We start from the raw sequence: 21048 nt of genomic DNA, 5'->3' as shown, positions 1-21048 counted from the left end.
GGCCGCAGTAAGTAACCCAGGAGGGGCAGAGGAACCCTTCCCCCACAGCTCGCATCCACTCCACTGCCACCTGCTCCCCTGAGCGCACCACCGCTCCGCTTCTCTCCCTCCCTCCCAGGCTTCCCGTGCGAATCAGCTGTTTTGCGGCAAGCCTGGGAGGGAGGGGGGAGAAGCGGCGCGGCAGCGACGTGCTCAGGGAAGCAGGCGGAGCGGAGGTGAGCTGCAGCGGTGGGGGGCGCGAGGATGGCCGCAGGAAGTAATCCTGGGGGGGGCAGAGGAACTGCTCTCCCCCCTAGCTCACCTCCAGCCCCTCCCCTGAGCGCGCCGCCACTCCGCTTCTCCGCCCTCCCTCCCAGTCAAGCCTAGGAGCGAGGGGAAATGCAGCGTGCCTGGGGGAGGAGGCAGGGCCGGGGATTTGAAGAAGGAGTTGGAATGGAGTGGGGAAGAGGCGGAGGTGGGGCAGGGCCAGGGGGCACGGGAAAATTTTTTTGCTTGGGGTGGCAAAAAACTTGGAGCTGGCCCTGAGAGGATCCTCACTGAATCCTTCCCTCCAAGCTGCCTCAAGTGGGTTTTTCCATCCCTGCATTTCCAGTCACTTCTGGTCCCTTCTGCAGGATTCTCTGTGGGAGATCAGGCAATCTGGCCCAAAAACTGAACTTCCCACTGGTCCTGTGAAGTACACGTTGCCTCAGCTGAAAACTCCCCTCTGTATATGACTGACTGTTTTATTACTATATTATACTACTGAACAAAAAAAGAACCCAAGATGATCATACAATGCACCACTGTTCAACTCCCAGCTTTGGCTAGCTACACAAAGTAAGCACCACAGGTACAATGTCCATTAACCAACAAGAGGAGTTATCCTAGGGAAATCTGCACATTGATGAAGCCCAGGACTCTGTCTCTTTTGTCGTTCACTCTCCTCTAGCTGTGACACAAATCTGAAGCCTCTAAGGCTCCGTAACTGGTTCATAAGAGAAGTCAGAGTCAGGTATTGTATTAAATCACTGTAATAGGAAAAAAAGCCTGGAACATTTTCTCTTGTGGAAGAATTGGAAACCCAAGCAATTTTTGCTAATATTGGCTCCTGGAGACAGAAATCTAAAATCAAAATGTGTCAGGATATCAAGGTTTTTCCCAATTTCATGAAGGAAGATACAGAATGTTCTTAGCTCTTTAAAGAGAAGAGTATGTGTAGAAAAAGTGACTACAATTTTAAAATGAACACTTTCCCCCCTTTAAACTAGGACCAACTTATGAACCCTCCTATGTCACAGTGAAATAAACTCTGTTTCCCTCTTAAGTATTTTGCATGGTAACAATGCTCTAAACAGTATAGGTATGCAATTAAAAATGTGCTCACATCACAGATTTTTTTGTAAATTGATGTTCTTAGAGCTTTTCTTGTAACTGCAAACAAACAGATTTACAGAGATTTACCGTATATACTCGATCATAAGCTGGTTTGTTTATAAAGCAACTCCCTCAAGATGGATAAGTAAAAATGGAAAAGTTTTTATAACTCGTTCATAAGCTGACCCTATAATTCAGAGGTCAGCAAACTTTGGCTCCCAGGCCATCAGGATAAGCCACTGGTGGGCCAAGATGGTCTGTTTATCTCGAGCATCCTCAGACACAGAGGTAAACCTAAGTAAACAAAGTGTCCCGGCACGCCAGCTGCTTACCCTGACGGGCTGGGACAGCAACTGGTGGGGAAATTTTTTTGCAGGGGAGAAGCTGGGGTGGTAACTCCTGTGACCACCCCCTGTCATAAGCTTTCCCAAATCTGGACCTTAGCATCCAGAAATCTGCGTGCCTGCATGAACCCCTCTAAGCTTAATTACCAGCTCAGATTTGATTTTGAAATTCAACACATTTCAGGAGCTTCTAACAAAGTAGCTGATGCACTCTCCCGTGAGAGTTTCCCGGATTACCCTGGTTAAAACTTGTCCTTAAGACGTAGAAGTTTTGTAGTTTACATACTTAGTAGTATATGTAAAGGTGCATGTGTTTTATTAATCTGTTTAGTCTTAAGTTCTAGAAAGAAATCACCGCCAGTGAAGTTTTCCACTGTCTGTGATTTGGGGGGCATGTCATAAATAGATAGCTAAGGGTTAATGTTTCTTTTTCACCTGTAAAGGGTTAACAAAGGGAACCAAACACCTGACCAGAGGACCAATCAGCAAACCGGATTTTTCAAAGCTCAGGGGAGGGAATTCTGGGGGGTCTGTGACTTTGTCTGGCTCTCAGCTATGAGAGAGGATTTTTCTTTCTTTCTATCTTCAAGCTTCTGATCTTCAGTTTCAAAGTTGAGAGTACAAAGGTAGAAAAAACAATAGGCTGTTATTGTTTTTATTGTATTTACATGTGTGTAGTTGCTGGAATGTTTAAATTGTATCTCTTTTTGAATAAGGCTGTTTATTCATATTTTTCTTTTAAGTAAAAGCCCTGTGTATTGTCAACTTAATGCAGAGATCATATGTTCATGTGTTTTTTTCTTTCTTTTTTATATAAAGCTTTCTTTTTAAGACTTGTTTGAGTTTTTCTCTCTGGGTAGGCTAAGGAAGAACGAAGGGGAGGGGAATTCTCTTTGTGTTAGATCTACGGAGGGTAAAGAAGCTCTGCAGCACCAGGGAATTGGTGGGAGGGGGAAGAGAGAGAGAATCATTTTTCCTTGTATTTGGGGTCTGTCTCTTTGTGGAATAGAGGAGACATGCTTCTTGGTATTGTGATGTAAAGAGATTGCATCAGTAACTCTCAGGTTAGCCCAGAGAGGAAAGTCTGGGTCGGAGAGAGAGGGGGAAGGGAAGTGGGTTATTTCCCTTTGTAGTAAGACTCAGAGCTTCTGAGTCTTGGGGTTCCCCAGGGAAGGGTTTGGGGAGACCAGAGGGAGCCAAAACCCTGGAATTTTTGGCTGGTGGCAGTGAGATCAAATCTGAGCTGGTAATTAAGCTTAGAGGGGTTCATGCAGGCACCTAGATTTCTGGACGCTAAGGTCCAGATTTGGGAAAGCTTATGACACCCCCCACATGGCCCCACCCCAGCCCAGGACCCCCACACTCTCCACTTCCCATTCCTTCCCATCTTATCTGGAGAGAGCCAGGGGAGGATGTCTCTGACCTGACTGGAGCTGCTCCGGCAGGCTGGGCAGCACGGCTGCAGCTTGCTCCAGTAGGCCAGACTGGGTGGCGCGGCCGCAGCATGTTCCAGAGGGCTCGGCTGGGCGGCACAGCTGCAGTGTGCTCTGGCAGCGTTGCCACAGACTGCTCTGTGGGGTGGGGCCGAGCGGCACGGCTGCAGTCTGCCAGCCCTGGAGCTGCAGCTGCTTCGAAGGCTGCGGGCAGAGCACCATGGCCAGAAGCGGGGAGAGAATCCACCTCCCACTAAAATTAGTAGAAAGGCTACCACTGACTTCAACGGGAGTTTGTTCAAACCCTAAATGAATACTGGGTTCTGATGGTAAAATGAACAAAATCAGAGCTGGACCAACACTGAGTGCCTACTGAAAGTCCCATCCCATAGGGTTTGCTTCTGTAGTTTGACAATCAAATCCTCAGTTTGTTGGTAATAAGGTAGTCTGTCTACTCCAACCCCACACTCCGGCTGTTCACTGCCCAAATACAGCAGTGATTTTCAACCCTGTATAATGGTCTTGATACATTCATTTATTTTCCATGTCAATCCAGTGCTTGTCAAAGGTGCTGGACTGGCAGCCTTGCTGACTGGTGTTCTCTGGTTATCCACAGAGCAAAGGTAGCGACTGTGTAAACTTCCTTAGATTGCCTCAGCAATGACCCTCCTCATTGGTAGGGTTACCTCTAGGTGTGAGAGAATTGTTCAGTCACCCTACCCATTCAATAGCCTCTGTGCTGAGCCTACCCTCTAGAGTGCCAGCTAGTGGCAGTGATACCTGAGATGGGAACTCAAACCAGTAGGAACTGGACAGATTATCAAACACAATAGAAGCCTAAAAGATAGTTGAGCTAAAGTTACCAGATACACTTCAACTTGTAGGGTTTTACATGGCTAATCAAAAGTTAAAGCTGGCTAGTGAAATAAGAATATACAGTAATTCCTCACTTAGTCATCCCAGTTAACGGCATTTCATTGTTATATTGCTGATCAATTAGGGAATATGCTCGTTTAAAGTTGTGTAATGCTCCCTTCTAATGTCACTTGGCAGCCGCCTACTTTGTCCACTGCTTGCAAGAAGGGCAGCCTGTTGCAGCTAGCTGGTGGGGGCTTGTAACCAGGGTGGACTGGCAGCCCCCCTATCAGCTCCCCACTCCCCTAAGTTCCCTGTGCTGCAGCTGCCCAGCAGGCTAGCATTGCAACTGTCCCACCCCCACTGCCATGTGCTGCTCTTGCCCTCTGCCTTGGAGCTGCTCCCCAAGACTCCTGCTTGCTGTGCGGGAGGGGGAAGGAAAGAAGAGGAAGGCTAATGTCAGAGTGTCCCCCTCCCCCCTGCTCCTGCACTCCGCTTACCCCATCTTCCATAGAGCAGGGGGGACACACCAGGGCTCAGGACACAGGGAGCTTGCAGTATCTGCAGTCTCGGCAAGCTGATCTAATTAATAAGGCAGTGTACTTAAATGCGCATACCTCCCTCATTACTGCTGCCTTGTAAAGTGAGAGAATTAACCCTTGAGGGCTCAGCCAACTGCTAGTTCATCATTTAGCAGTAAGGGAAAGTTTTCAACTAGCAATAATCACACCTCAGATTAACTTCATTGGTTATGATACTGCCAATGTGCAAAGCTTATCCCACCCTCTGACTCCTCCACCTCAACCAAGCTTCACAATCGTCATCACTGTGTACCAGTATTAAATTGTTTGTTTAAAACTTATACTGTGTGTGTGTGTGTGTATGTGTATATATACTATAAAAAATATAGTCTTTTGTCTGGTGAAAAAAGTTTCCCTGGAACCTAACCCCCTCATTTACATTAATTCTTATGGGGAAATTGGATTTGCTTAACATCGTTTTGCTCAAATTCGCATTTTTCAGGAACACAACTACAATGTTAAGCGAGGAGTTACTGTACCTTGTCGGCTTGAGTAGGAAACTGTGCAGCAATCTCTGCATCTTCAGTAGAGAAGTATTCATTCTTAATCAAGTTGTCAATCAAACACTGAGTGTTTCGGATTTTGCTGACTAAAAGTTCTCGATGTATTTTCAGCAAGTTAAGGAAGGGTGGAGGACTTGATCCGAAGGGTTCTTGCTGGATAATCTCTGTGTTAGCACAAGACTGACCTTCCATTGTTAAGATAGCAAGAGGCTGCTCCTTCTAACATCATCTTTGAGCGACTGGAGATTTGCAGCACGGAATCGGCATGGAGTTTAATTCAAGTGAAACAAAGATTGTTCTTCACACTATTGGACCTGTGCAGATAACAATACAGTATATCTATTAAAAGAACATTCAACTGTAGAGACTTACTCCTCAAATACCAATCAAACAAAAAACATTTCCAGTCTTTCAAGAATACAGTTGCTAATCTCATCTTCCAAGAACACTGGTTTCCTACCCTAGCACCTGAACTCACATTGCTCTTGGCAAAGGGTTACCTAATGGTCAAGGCTAACAGAGGCATACACGGCACTCTATAATAAAGAGTGTAGTGTATTCTGCCTTGTGCTGCATTTCTGTCTGCTTTATTTGCTGTCCTTTGGTGCATGATAGAATATCTGATATCTTTTTATGCTTCAGTGGATAAGATAGGGCATCTGTCCAAAAGTCTCTGGGCAGGAAAGAAAGGAAACAAAGTGACATTGCATCATAAAGTAGTAATTCTTACAGAGCAGGTCAGTTCTCGTTTACTACAAAAAGTTAAGAATCTGTTTAAAATTTTGCCTACAGACAAGGCCTTGTGAACCTGTAACAGCTTCAGATACATTAAAAATCGGGGGAGTTGGCATCTGGGTAGATTTAGGAGGCAGCTTGGGGTGGTAAGATCACATTGTTGCATGTTTCTGCAAAAGCAATCAGCAATGAAATAATAATGTTGACAATTAAATGATCTCCTGCAGGTTTCAGAATTAACACCCAATTGAGATGCCAGAGGCAGGTCATGCCTCTTAGAACTATTGTTTCACACTGTGCTCAGACTCAGGGAAATATCACTGCACTGGTTTAGACTTGGTCCACTTTTCAAAGTTACCTCTGCAACCATACAGGCTAACAACACGTTTTGTTTGTTTTTTCCCCAAAACTCATAAGCGGTAGCTTAGATCCTGGATTACAATGCTGTGATAAGGGGTGAATGAAGTAGCTGTGGAATCACAGAATACAGACAAGATCCCACCTATAAGGATCAATAAAAACTGAGGACCTCTAATTGAGCACATCATCACAGCAAATCCCAAAGGGATATAGCCCAGGAGCAGCGGAAATTTCCTAAAAGGGAGGGGGCCCACCAGAGCTCAAACCCAGGGCCCTGCTCCCACGCCACCTCTTCCCCCCAGGCCCTGTTCCCGTGCCGCCTCTTCCCCCCAAGATCTCACTCCCTGCTCACTCATCTCCGCTCCTTCTCTGCCATTGTTCACTCTTATGGCTGGTAAAAAATCGGAGGGCATAGCCCCCCCTCTTCTGGCGCCCTTGACATAGCCTCTTTGTATAGATCGAGCACCACCCAGACCTCTCTCTAGCTAGGTTTTTAAGATGGTCTGGCTGCATATTCCAGTTTATGTCTGTTACTGCCGATCTTATCACTTCAATGAAGCATTTGGCTACCACGTGATCGCTGGCTGTGAAGCAGCATTTCTAGGTACACATGCTTTGTAATTCATTGGTCGGCCATCCTAATAATACATCCATACCAAGAAAGCTGCCAAAATCAAACCAGTTCTGGAGGAAGCTGATCTGATTTTAATTCTCATCCCTTTCTCATCCCCTCCCACCTTTTCCTCATACCTCTCTATCCCTTCCCCATCTACCAGTCCAGTTCCACATGACACCAACTGGCAGATGAGAGAAAACCCATACATGTATATGTCCATCTCCTAACATAGACCATATTCTGTATGGAAGTGGGCATATGCAGAAATTATGCAGCATCTCTCCTCTCCTGAGTCCTTTCCTTTTCCTTTAAAAAAACCAAAACAACAGCTTTTCTCCTTTCTGTATTTCGGGGAAGGGGTTGGAATGGGGGCAGGCAAGGGGTGGAGTGGGGGCGGGGCCAAGGGCAGCCGGGGGAGATGTCAGAAATGCGGCCCTCAGGCCAATGTACTAGTCCTCACGTGGTCCTCGTGGTCATTTGAGTTTGAGACCTCTGCTTTAGAGCAAGGATTGTCTTTTTGATCTGTGTTGTACAGTCTAGCACAAGGGGGTCTTTGGTTCGTGCCTGGGGCTCTGAGGCACTACAGCAATACAAATAAAATAAAATAATAATAATACAGTATTACAACAAAAATGATCTAGGGATTCAGGGGCAGGTATAATACCTTAAAAGAGTTACAGATGTTCTTACTGACCATATTTTATGATGACAGTGTCTCTTTAAAGAAAGCTTGCAAAAGTTTTAGAATGAAGTGGTGTTTGAAAAATGGCTTAGTCATCAAGGTTCATATTCTTACACAATTAGATTCTTCTGACACAGAGAAACGGCAACATGGTTTCCAGGAAGCCAAGTGAGTCAGGAACCAGCCAGCCCAGCTGCATGAGTAACATGAATGGTGTAATGAAGATGGATTTATCTAATAGACACAGATCAGTTCCTTGTGGCGGAAAACATTAGCCAGACTGTTTGGTTGTCATTACATTCAGTTAAAGGAATGTGCAACATTTAGAACTTGTCTAGGCTAGCGATTAGCCCCCGTTTTAGCCATTGATGACCAATCACTACTGCAGCTGTACTTGTGCAAAAGCAGTACCGTCCCATTCTCAGGTGGCGTAAATTGGTGAGGTGCACATTGGGGGACAGTGGACCTATGCAAATTTACACCAGTTGTGAATCTGGCTCTTAGTGTAGATAGGCAAAATCACTACAAACTGCACTAGTGTGAATCACAGCTTATCCCAGTTTCAAGCAACGGTAAGCTGTATTGGTGCATCTTGCAGCTTCTAGTGTGGATACGTAAAGGGCTGAGAGTCTGCACTGGTGTCTGGTCACTATGGATGAAATCTCCAGTGTGGATAAGGCCTTATTTATATCTGGAAAGGGAAAGAGGGTGAGAAAGGTGTGGAAAGCTTTTCTGCATTGTAATTCTCTTGGGGAATTATATACACTTTGAAGCAGCTACACTGGATTTCTTGCAGAGAAGCGAGGGAGATTTTTTCTACTATTACTACAATTAGAAATCTAAAAGTGTTCACAAAAATCTCACTGGAAGTGCCGCATCAAGGTTTCACCCAACATTTTCCACCTTGGAATTGTAGGGCATGCTTTAAGAATGCAATTCAAGTTCAATTTGCAAATTCTCCAAAGGTATTTAGAATGGATCTGATTGTGATCTTGTAAGAAGTCTGGTTCTCAGCTAGTAAATTAAATGTAGGTTCAGTGCTTGCACCAAAATAGTAATTACATATATTTTATTATATTGCTATTTAAGTACAAGTAACAGTAATTAATTACAATCCAGTTTTATCAGTTCTGTGACGGATACAATAGCTGGTATTTGATATCCAAAAAATGCAATTACATAGTGACAACCCTTGTTTAAAGAAGAGCAGTTCATTCCTGTTCCCCAGAGCTATGTTTAAGCTTCACAGCCATACATATTGATTGAGGAAATGTCACTAGCTTATCCAGATGAAAAGGGCCTCTGACCCTCATCACTGTAAGACAACAAGGACATATAACATTAATACAAGGAGGCTGGCTGATTTAATGCACGCTATGATGTACAGTTCTGATTGTCCCAGAAGCCACATTGGCTATAGCAATGAGACCAAGATTTGCATTCTTTAACAGGCCTTTTCTTAGCACACAATTTTCTCATCTGTGTTAGTGATCATATTGTGTCTCCAGCTAACGACAAATGGGGCAATGGATTAGCCAGTGCCTGCACAAATTTCAAATCGATAGCTTCATTACTTGGATGATTATGTGCAAATTCTTCTCACAAAGATTTAGGTGAGTCTGATGCTGAATGATATTAATTATGGAATATGAATTATGACTCCTTCCAGGTCTAGTTAGCAATATAAACATTCTGTGAATCTGACAATTGGATGTAACTTGTTGCTGAAGGAATCAGGAGCAGTACTGACAACCCTAAAGGTTAAAAAAAAAAACAGACCCCAAAACATCATGAGATTGTCCCCAGAATCATGAGGCATTTTAAAAAGAGGGTATGCTGGGTGCTTTGAACATCGCCTACCCACCCCAGCACGTGCGCTACAACTAGTGCTGCCCACTCTCCCAAGTTATTTGAGTAATGTGATTTTGGACCCCACTGCGGCTCTCTCACCTCCACATCTCCTCATTCCCCTGCTCAGCAACAAATTCTGCCCTCAATCCCCAAATTAATCCTGTGCCCACAGCGGCCCTGAGCTCCTACATCAGTTCTGGCCCCCCAACCCCACCTCTGCTCCTCCTGCAACTGCTGGGGTTCTTCAACCCCTCTCTCAGGCCTGGGGTGCCTGCAGCCGGTTCCCCTTCTCCCCTTTTCCAATCTGGGTGCTGCAAGGAGGAAGAGGAGAGGAAGGGGACTGAGAAGAGCTATCCAATTATTCACAGGAGGTGGGGGAGGCTGAGTTTCCCTGACTGATGAAAAAATTGTGAGAACTGGCAACACTAATTAGTCCTGATGTGTCCAGTGGTGAGACTAACCCTGAAAGAATGTAGGTGCTGGGTTTTCTGGAAAGCAGGTATCAGTCTAATTAAACAGTAAAAACGAGTGTCTTCAGCTACCACATTAAATTAGTCAAATGTCACATCAGGACAAGGTTTAGAAAAACACCTTAACTGATTGCTTCTTGGAAAAGCTAATGGGTCTTGCAGAGCATTGTATTAGTGTGTAATGAACCTTCCAGTCCTATTCATAAACTAAAGCAGCTACATAATCTTACTAAAACAGACCATATAATGTTACTAAAACAGAACCCTCAAGATGTGATAATGCCCCAAAGGCCCCAATCAGGATTGGAAACCCATTGTGGCAGTTGTTATACACATACAGTCACTGTTCAGAAGAGCCTGCAACTAGAAACTAGGTAGTACAATTCTTGCTAACCTAATCTTCTTTATTCACTCATCGCTTAAACCCCAGGACTAGTATGGTGACATCATCATACCGATACACTTGTCTGCATGTCCATAGGCCATTTCTGTAGCAGGAACAGTATCTGAGGCCACGACTAGACTACACGCCGTATCGGCGCGTTAAAATCGATTGCTCGGGGATCGATATATCACGTCTAATCACGACGGGATATATCGATCCCTGAGCGCGCTTATATCGATTCCGGAACTCCACCAACCCCAACGGAGTTCCGGAATCGACATGGCGAGCCGCGGACATCGATCCCGCGCGGTGAGGACGGGTGAGTAAATCGATTTTAGATATTCGACTTCAGCTATGTTATTCACGTAGCTGAAATTGCGTATCTAAAATCGATTTTACCCCGTAGTGTAGACCAGCCCTGACACAGTTGATCTACCATTACGTCTTCTGAGATGTGTCTTACTTTGTCTTGTATTGTTATGAAGTATTGTGTGTTTGTCATTACAAGCTTGCAATATTCGTTTTATTATTAATCAATTTTACATGCACACACTACTTTTAAAGGTGATGTGTGAATCTTTTTGCAAATTAGAAATAGGTGCTGAAAGAATCCACTTGCTAAGCTCAGAGGTGCATCCATCTCAGCCACTCCAGTTGCTGGCTCCAGACTCAATGCAATTATCCAGCGTGTAGAATTCTGCTGGAAAAGTTTGGGGGTACAAGGCAATGGCAGGTATTTTAGTATATTAAATAGCTTTTAAAAAATTTTGGAGTCAAGAAATGTTTTATTTAACTGATGTAGCATTTGTGATGGGGTTAATGAATACAAACAATCCTCACGTGACCTTTGAACCTCAGGATTGTTTTATGACTAGTAGTGGCTATTTTAGGATCCATCCATCATAAGACATCACTCAGTTGATATGCAAGTGGAACTCCTCCTATAGCAACCCTACCACACCAGCCTGCAAGTACAGCTAATGTGCGTTTCTCTGAGAAGTAGACAGAACATATCAGCATGGGCTAGCTAAAACAGAGATACATATATACATAGATCTGAGTGGCCTAAACACCCAGAAAGGAGGTAGAATTTTCAAGGATGGAGGAGAAAGGGTGGATTTTAAAACTGTTATTGGATGTAAACTTTCCACTCGCTTACAGTACCTCAAAGCCACAAACCTGGGTAACGAACTGACAGAGGGGCAAGGTTATGTGTAAAAAATAGTGTATGTTTGATTTCAGACATACAGAGCTTGAGGTGGGATAGAAACATCTGAAAGAAAATAACCAGAGACAGAGAGAGATGTGGGACTGCACAGGTTACCAAAAAGATGGAGATGGAGAGAGAGATTTGAGAGCCTTGGGTGTAGATATGAGTTGAATCAAGTGGTCTCAAAGATTACCCAAAGTGAGAAAGCCAAAGACTGAGCCTTGGAGAACTCTGTCAGTGAAAGGAATGAGAGCAGGAAAGCTTACGAAGAAAGGCTGAAGGAGCCTTACGCATGCTTAGTCTCATAACCATGGAACAGCTTTGAAGACTGTGGAAGAGGGGAAGATGGAGTAACCAACTGCACAGGCTGTTAGTTTGAGGACAGCAGTTTCAGTGGATTGAACAGGGCGAAGGCCAGAATGCATGAGCTCAAAGAACTGGAGGAGGAGCAATCAACGGAGAAGACTGCTCATCCAAGGAGTTTAAAAGCAAAGGAGAGAAGGGAATTAGAACAATAGGAAGGTGGAAAGGATCTGTAGGACAGGGGAAACAATAGCAATGCTGGAAACAGAGGGAAAGAAGCATGAATTGCTGGGGATAATGGAAGATGGGAGGGGACTGGGGCGAGAGAGAAGTGAAAGGGGGACATAGGTGAAGACTTGCCATAGTAAGTAGATACAATATACTTAGCACTTCCACCAAGGTGCTGTACAATCACTGAGCTGGAGTCACACAAGGATGAGTAAGATGATGCCATTTTGATGTAGTCAGTCTGCTGATTACAATAGCTCTTTAAAATGGTCATCTTTGTGCAGCCAAAAAAAACTGGCTCTGCTTTCTACTGTTCACATCCTCTTTTTGCTCAAATCCCATCACAACCACTGCTCACGCCTGCCATTCCCTCGCCTGGTGATGCAAGAAGCTCACCTAATCTGGTAGTGAAGAATATTGTGGTTCATTGATAGTGTAAATACTTATTGCCAAAGGATCTTATTGAAGCCTCTTAACTTACATGCAACAGGGAAAGGGGTGAAGGCCTGCAATAACAGCATGAAAAATATTTAATCCATTAAGTTTGGTTTCTGATTAAACTGCCTAATCACAGGCAGAGAGTATACAAGATGGGGAAGCAAAATCAGTCTGAAGATCTTCCCTTGGTACTTGTTTTTAAAGTAAAGGAAAAACTAATTTAAAACTAATAGTTTCTCTTCAAAGAATTAAACCAAATGAAAAATCCAACCCGTATTAGTTCTGTTCTGATTGTCCAAAACAAACCATTCCTACTGACTCTGAAAACAACAACAACTATGACACATCACTAGCTGAACTAGTTGCTAGGAGTCAGAGACTTATTTATCTTAGGCTTTTCCATAGCACCCTTCAAGACAGTATCTAAGACCTCAATTCAGGAAAGCATGCCTAATTAGGACATTACTTTATAAACATGTGCTTAACTTAAAGTCTCACTGAGGTCATGGGATGAGCACATGCTTAAAGATAAATTTAGAAATGAGGTGTAAATTTTTAAAAATTGCACATGGCAAATTCATAGTATATGATCTTTCCTAATGTTTTTAAACATACTGTACTCTTGACAGCTCTCACTTTATATTATTTTTATTACAAATACTTGCACTGTAAAAAGGATAAACAAAATAAATAGTATTTTTCAATTCACCTCATACAAGTGCTGCAGTACAATCTCTTTATTCTGAAAGTGCAACTTACAAATGTAGAAATTTTTTTTACATAAATGTGCTCAAAAACAAAATATAAAACTTTAGAGCCTACAAGTCCACTCTGTCCTACTTCTTGTTCAGTCAATCGCTAAAACAAACAAGTTTGTTCACATTTCTGGGAGATAATGTTGCCCATTTCTTATTTACAATGTCACCTAAAAGTGAGAACAGGTGTTCACATGGCACTGTTGTGGCCAGCATTGCAAGGTATTTATGTGCTAAGCATATGCTAAGCATTTATATGCCTCTTCATGCTTCGACCACCATTCCAGAGGACATGCTTGCATGTTGATGACTGTTTCTGCTTGATAACAATCCAAAGCAGTGCTGACGCACGTTCATTTTCATCATCTGAGCCAGATGTCATCAACAGAAGGTTAATTTTCTTTTTTGATGGTTTTCTGTAGATTTCGAATTGGAGTGTGTGACATTCCCCTCTGGTGTTATCTGGACTGGTGATCTGCTAGGCCTCTACAATCTTTGACTCTGGGAGCCAGCCTTACCCTGCTCTGCTGTGAGAACCCCCACACCTGGACTGTTCACGCACAGCCTCTGGCATGTAAGCTGTTCCTTGGATTATGCAACCGAATGACACTAGCCAATATCTCAGGTCCCATACACAACCCTAGGCACCTCCGTCTTGCAGTGTCCAGTTATGCCCGCTGGACGCTACATGCTTATATCAGTTCGTCAATTTAACAAAGAAATTGATATGTATCAGGCTTGGTAACCCAAGGGGAGTCTCTGGCACACTTCAAACCAAACGCACTGCTTCAGGTAGAATAAATAAATAGATTTATTAACCACAAAGACAGATTTTAAGTGATTATAAGTCAAAACACAAGTCAGATTTGGTCAAATGAAATAAAAGCAAAACGCATTCTAAGCTGATCTTAACTCTTTCAATTCCCTTACAAACTTAGATGCGTCTCACCACAGAGTGGCTGGTTGCCCTTCAGCCAGGCTCTACCCTTTGATCAGCGCTTCAGTCGCTTGGTGCTGGTAGTGTTTGTAGCTGGAGATGGAAGAGAGGAAGAGCATGGCAAACATCTCTCCCTTTTATCATGCCCATTCTTCCATCTTGGCTTTGCCCCCATTTCAGAGTCAGGTGAACATTACCTCGTCGCAGTCCCAAACTGATCAAAGGAAGAGGGTGACTCACTGGAGAATCCAACAGATCCTTTGTTGTTGCCTAGGGCAGTGTCCTTTGTTCCTGTGATGCTGGGCTGGGTTTGTCCCATACATGCCCTGATGAGGTGTGAACTGCCCCTCTGCTTCTGGAGTTTTTGCCTGGGCTTGCTTTAAGCCATGAGGACACATTTTCAGCCTCATAACTATATACATGAAATTACAACCAATAACATTGCCATAGCAACAATGCTCAGTACATCATGAGCCTTCCAAAGACACCCAACATGACAAACTTTGCATTAGAGACCACACAATCATATTATAACGATGAACATGGGGTGTGTAGGGTGTTCCCACGAGGTACAGAAAGTCACAGAGTGTTGCTCTTTTAAGATTTCTGACAGCATGTTCCACACCTCATCCCTCTAAGATTTTGGAAGGCACTTCAGATTCTTAAACCTTGAGTCGAGTGCTAGCCTGTAGCTATCTTAAGAAATCTCATATTGGTACCGTCTTTATGTTTTGTCAAATCTGCAATTAAAGTGTTGTTACATTGAACAACATATGCTGTGGCATCATCCGAGACTGCCATAACACAAAATATATGACAGAATGCGGGTAAAACCATGGAGCAGCTGACATACAATTCTCTTCCAAGGAGTTCAGTCAAAAATTTAATTAATGCATTTTTTATTTTTAAAATGAGTGCCATCAGCACAGACCGTGTCCTCTGGAATGGTAGTCGAAGCACGAAGGGGCATACAAATGTTTAGTATATCTGGCATGTAAATACCTTGCAATGCAAGCTACACCAGTGCCATACAAACGTCCGTTCTCACTTTTTGGTGACATTGTAAATAAGAAGCAGGGAGCATTATCTCCTGTAAATGTAAACAAACTTCTTTGTCTTAGTGATTGGCTGAACAAGAAGTAGGACGGAATGGACTTGTAGCTCTAAAGTTTTACATTGTTTTGTTTTTGAGTGTAGTTATGTAACAAAAACAAATGTACCTTATAGACTAACAGACGTATTGGAGCATAAGCTTTCGTGGGTGAATACCCACTTCGTCAGACGCATATGGTGGACATTTCCAGAGGCAGATATAAATATGCAGGCAAGAATCAGTCTAGAGATAATGAGGTTAGTTCAGTCAGGGAGGACGGAATACATCTGTTAGTTTATAAAGTGCCACAGGACTCTTTGTCGCTTTTTACAGGTCCAGACTAACACAGCTACCTCCTGATACAAATTACATTTGAAAGTTGCACTTTCATGATAAAGAGATTGCACTACAGTACTTGTATAAGGTGAACTGAAAAATACTACTGTATATACTCATTCATAAGCCGAATATTTTTGGTAATAAAGTGACACATCAAAGAGCAGGGGTCGTCTTATAAACAGGTCTACACCAAAAAATGATGATTTTAAACTCTATGGAATCATTGAATTGAATATCTAATACATTGTTGTTTTGTTTACCTGGAGCGTCTGCAGGCATGGAGCCCCTCAGCTCCCTGTGGCGCGCCACTTCCTGCAGCTCCCATTGGCTGAGAATGGCAAACCACAGACACTGGGAGCTGAGGGGCTCTGTGCCTGTGAACGCTTCAGGTAAACAAAACGACCAGGCCCACTAGTGGCTTACCCTAACGGGCCAGGAGCCAAAGTTTGCCAACCCCTGAAATATAGGGCTGACTTATGAAAGGCTCATACAGTTTTTGCTATTTTTACCTAACCATCTTGGGGGGGTCAGCTTATAAACGAACGGGTTAATGAATGAGTATATACAGTATTTCTTTTGTCTTTTTAGTGCAAATATTTGTAATAATAAATAATATAAAATGAGCACAGTACACTTTGTATTCTGTGTTGTAACTGAAATCAATACATTTGAACACGTAGAAAAACATCCAAATATTTATAATAAATTTAAATTGATATTCAATTATTGACAGAGCAATTTAAACTGCAATTAATTTTGTAATCAAGTTAATTTGTTTTGAATTAATCAAGTGAGTAAACTGCGATTAATTGACAGCCCTAGAAATTTTCCATGCTTGGTCTCTTAAGGATTGGAGTAAGACTAATTCCTGCCAGGGACCATCTGTTTGTTAAGTGGGTACACAACAACTAGCTCAATAGGGCTCTCTTGCAATTCCTTTGTCAGGTTGCTGATGGTCATATTCCATTTACAGGGATCATGCGTAAGGCCTGACCATTCTGGCTTTGCTACTGGTAACCAGGAAAAAGAGTTAACCCAGGATCTGCTATTGTAATGTAGATGCACTGTATTCCTGCAGAACCTTCCCTCTGCCAGCAGCAGGGGGTGGCACTGGGGAGGAGCAGCTGGGTTTGGGTTTTCCTCCTGGCTTTGCTAGTGGGGTTCCCGTATTAGCCTCTAGCTGTTATGTTTAATTCTCTGCCTAAAAGTTGCTCAGCACACTTTTCAAGCCCTGCTGAATGTGGTTTGTCCTCTGCCAAATTTCTGAGGAATGGGAGTGTCTCTCACTGAAGAAACATGAAACACAAACCTTGCAATTTAGAAACACAGCCTGAGTACAGATTTACAAAGTGGAAATATTAGACTAACAAACAAAGCCTAGACCAGCGGTAGGCAACCTATGACACGTATGCCAAAGGCGGCACACAAGCTGATTTTCAGCGGCACTCACACTGCCCGGGTCCTGGCCACTGGGCCAGGGGGGCTCTGCATTTTAATTTAATTTTAAATTCAGTGTCTTAATTTTAAAAACCTTATTTACTTTACATACAACAGTAGTTTAGTTGTATATTATAGACTTATAAAAAGAGACCTTCTAAAAATGTTAAAATGTATTACTGGCACGCGGAACCTTAATTAGAATGAATAAATGAAGACTCGGCACACCGCTTCTGAAAGGTTGTCAACCCCTGGCCTAGATTAAAAAAAAAATTAAACTAGAATAAGAATCATAAATACTTAATGCCTGTACAATGTAGCTATAAAAAAACATTACTGTCTCCATGTCACCTAGTAATTTGAGTTTGGCTGTATCTCACTGACCAAACTCCTGATGACACATCCGGACTGAATGAGAGGATTTCAAAATACACCTCCCAAAATGTCAAAGCAAATTCAGTTACATCTAGTTCATTTTTCTAGACTTCATTAATTAACCATGTACATTTCTCTAACTTTCCTCTCAACTCCACTAACCCATTTGTCCCATTATTCCCTCCTTGCATACTTGCTTCACTGGCCTTTCTCCCACACAAATTCATCCCACATTATCCGATACCTCCTTGGTTTCCTGCTCCTTTCCCTCTTATATCCACTTCTTTCAAAGACATGTGCTACCCGAAATATTTTGCTCCCACAGCTCTGGATCTCTTAGTGGTTCTCTTTCCTTCCACCACTATCCCAGATAAAACAATTCAACATTGGCACAGCCATGCAAAGAGCCAGTAAAGAGGCACAGAACCAACCTACCTATCAGTGGGAAACCCAGCTCTCACAAAGCACCGGGCCAGACTTATGGGCCACTGGACTGGGGTAAAGAAAATTCTCCCACTACTCACAACACACACAGTCATCAGGCAGCTGGCAACCGAAACCGAGGGCTTTCAATCCTGGAGGCAGGTGTTTTAAGTCAAGTCCTTACTATTCCTTTAACACACCACCTCTTGGCAGTTAATAGATATTTTTGAGGTAGGGTTGCCAATTTTGTTTGGATGTATTCCTATAAGTTTCGTCACGACATAATCTTTAACTAAATATTTTTAGTTCTGGGAGACTCCACAGGAACCCTGGAGAGTTGGCAACCCTACTTTGAGGGACACCTATGCCAAACCCAAATGACATTCATTCACAACTCTGCAAGTGGCCACTGGCCCAGGTGTCCAGGGAAGTGTGCCCCAGTCACGGTTTTAGAAGAACTGCATTTGTTTTCAGATGCTTGACTCTTTATTTTGCATAAAGCAGTAGCATCTCAAAACCTACTACAGGGATGAGATCTCTGGAAAGGAACCGCAGGGGGCAGCCACAGAACCCAACCAGCTACCCTGAAGCTTGAGCTGTAGAAGTGAGTTGCAGTCATTGACCTCTTTCATCTCACCGAGGCCTCACCCACAACCATGTGACATGCCCCCTCAACACTGTGATCCCCCTTGCTCTCCTGCCCCAGGCAGCCACCCCCCCAGCACTGTGACCCCCCCCATCTCTCCTGCCCCCAGCACTGAGACCCCCTTGCTCTCCTGTCCCAGGCAGCCCCTCCCCTAGCACTGAGACCCCCCCAGGCAGCCCCTCCCCCATCACTGTGACACACCCCATCTCTCCTGCCTGCAGCGCTGTGAGTCCCCGGCGCAGCAGGGTGAGCGCGGCGCGCGCAGGACTCACCGCGGCGGCGGGGCGGCCGCGCGTGGGGACACCAAGTGGAAGGGGAGGAGCGAGGCCGCCTGACCGGGACCCGGCGCTGCTGCTGCCCCGAGCAGGCCGGACACGGGGGCACCGCGCGCTGCTCGGTGCCTCCGGGAATTGGAAGAGCGACTCCGCCGGGCGCTTCCCCTCCGCTGCACCGCGCAGGAGCCCGACGCTGACTGAGCGAGCTGCCCCGCCAGCAGCCGCGGAGAGCGAGACGATGTCGCAACCCCAAGGCGTCTCCGTCTCCTCCTCCCCCGAGGGCAGCGGCAGCGGCACCCTCCCCGGCCGGCGGGCCTGCCAGGGCTCACCGCGCTCCAGCCAGGGGGAGCTGCCCTGCTGCAGGGGCTCGGCTCAGCTCCGCGGACGATCAGGCCCTAGGACATGCCTTGGCCGGTGCCTAACGCCCTGGCCCCTGCCCGGCTGCTGAGGAGCGGCTGTGAGCCAGGACATCACCTACCCCGGCTTCTCGGGGACACGCTTCCGCAGCGCCCCCGAAACGGGAGCCAGGGCCGCGCTCCCCCCTGCGGGCAGCCAGCAGCGGCGGGAAACGTTCAGCAGGCGGCGTTAGCCGTGCAGCCCGCTGGAGTAACTAGGGAAGGAAGAGCTACACCCACCTCCGAGCCACAACCCAACCTGCAGCTGGGCAGGGGGTTACACTGCGTGAGCCTGCTGGTTCCTTCTACTCTATGGGTCTCTGATTCTCCAGAGGACCTGAGCTGCAGAGAGCTGCCCCGCCTAGAGGGCGGGCTCACTTTGGAGGGAGAGACTGGGGTCATTTTTAATACAAACACTGTTCACTTTTTAAAACTGTTTCTAAGATACACCTCCACTCCGTTGTAAGGCGGTCCGCGGGGAGACAAAACAATCTCACCGCATTATAGGTGAGACCACGTTATATCAAACTTGCTTTGCCCCCCCCCCTTGTTCCCTGACAGCCCCCTCCAGAGGCACCTGTCCCTAATCACCCCCAGGACCCCACCCCCTACACAACCCTCTTGTATCCTGACTGCTCCCCAGCCCCCGTATCCAGCCTCACCCCCAGACAGGCACTCACCAGCAGAGGCAGGAAGTAGAGCAGCCAAGCCCCCACTCACTCCACTCCACCTCCTCCCAGCCACATCCCTCCGCTTCCCGCTGCTGGCGAGTGCCTGGAGATTGGGGAAAGCCATGGCTGGGGGTATGTCTACACTACAGGATTATTCCGATTTTACATAAACCGGTTTTGTAAAACAGATTGTATAAAGTCAAGTGCACGCGGCCACACTAAGCACATTAATTTGGCAGTGTGCGTCCATGTACCGAGACTAGCATTGATTTCCAGAGCGTTGCACTGTGGGTAGCTATCCCGTAGCTATCTCATAGTTCCTGCAGTCTCCCCCACCCACTGGAATTCTGGGTTGAGATCCCAAAGCATGAGGGTGCAAAAACAGTGTTGCAGGTGATTCTGGGTAAATGTCATCACTCATTCCTTCCTCCATGAGAGCAATGGCAGACAATCATTTCGTGCCCTTTTTCTCTGGATTGCCCTGGCAGACGCCATAGCATGGCAACTATGGAGCCCATTTTGCCTTTTGTCACTGTCACCATATGTGTACTGGATGCTGCTGACAGAGGCGGTACTGCAGTGTTACACAGCAGCAGTATTATTTGCATATGAAGGTAGGGTGGTTATAGTGTTCTGTATGTCTGCTTGTGCCACTGTAATTGGCATAAGATGATGGTATCAGTCATTCGTACATCTGCTGCTGTAATGGGTGCTCCTAGGTGGCTTAGCTGCAGGTTGGCCACGGGCACAAACAAAATGGGAAGATTTTCCCTGAGTCAATCCCGTTCTTTATGGTTTCATCTAAATAGACTCAGTCTGCCTTAGAATATGGGTAAGTGTGCATCAGAACACCAGGTATCGAGAACACAAGCCGCTCCATGTCAGATCCCGCTACAGAAAATTGATGAGCTGCATGCCATTCACGGGGGTGCCATGCACCAACCCACCGTTGATGCCCTTCTCCCCCACCTTTCCTGGAGCTACCATGCAGTGTTCACATTTGTTTGATGAGTTAATATAAGAATGCAGGAATAAGAAGACACTGACTTCTCAGTGAGATAAAATGAGGGGAGGCAGCCTCCAGACTCTATGATAGTCAGCAGGACATTAAACAGTGGCGGGGGAGAGGAGCGCAGATCCCATGCCCTCATGATAGTCCAGGCGTTCAGAATTTTTTCTTAGACCATGATAAGGTGGGGGGGGGCTAATGGCACTCAGCCCCCAGTTTGCATGATGAGGAGCAGTACCAGCCATTCTGTTACCATCTACAGGATGACCAGGAGTCATGCCTTTTTACCCCAGGCGCCCGCAGCCAAACGCTCACTTGAGAACCAGCCAGGAGCACTTCATGG

At 45.2% G+C, this 21048-nt stretch overlaps 1 protein-coding gene and 1 pseudogene across 3 annotated transcripts in view; both read right to left on the bottom strand.

Annotated features, from left to right (window-relative positions):
* Positions 1-19214, bottom strand: part of NOD1 (nucleotide binding oligomerization domain containing 1) — a 46094-nt gene extending 26880 nt beyond the window's left edge. The window contains exons 1-2 of one of the 3 annotated variants that reach the window (XM_032784108.2): positions 18628-19214; positions 5049-5386 (exon numbers count right to left, since the gene is read on the bottom strand). In XM_032784108.2, coding sequence (XP_032639999.1) covers positions 5049-5264 — 216 coding nt within the window. In that variant the 5' untranslated portion in view covers positions 5265-5386; positions 18628-19214. Of the gene's footprint in view, positions 1-5048; positions 5387-18627 lie in introns of those variants that run through there. The other 2 variants (XM_032784107.2, XM_075062488.1) reach the window with 2 other exon arrangements.
* Positions 4644-4763, bottom strand: LOC116827025 (U4 spliceosomal RNA; annotated as a pseudogene).
* Positions 19215-21048: the final 1834 nt, after the last annotated feature.

This window comes from Chelonoidis abingdonii, chromosome 2 (assembly GCF_003597395.2).
Source record: "Chelonoidis abingdonii isolate Lonesome George chromosome 2, CheloAbing_2.0, whole genome shotgun sequence".
NCBI classification, from domain to species: Eukaryota; Metazoa; Chordata; order Testudines; family Testudinidae; genus Chelonoidis; species Chelonoidis abingdonii.
Note: the sequence above shows the minus strand (reverse complement) of the source record. Positions and strands in the feature narration are given on the sequence as shown.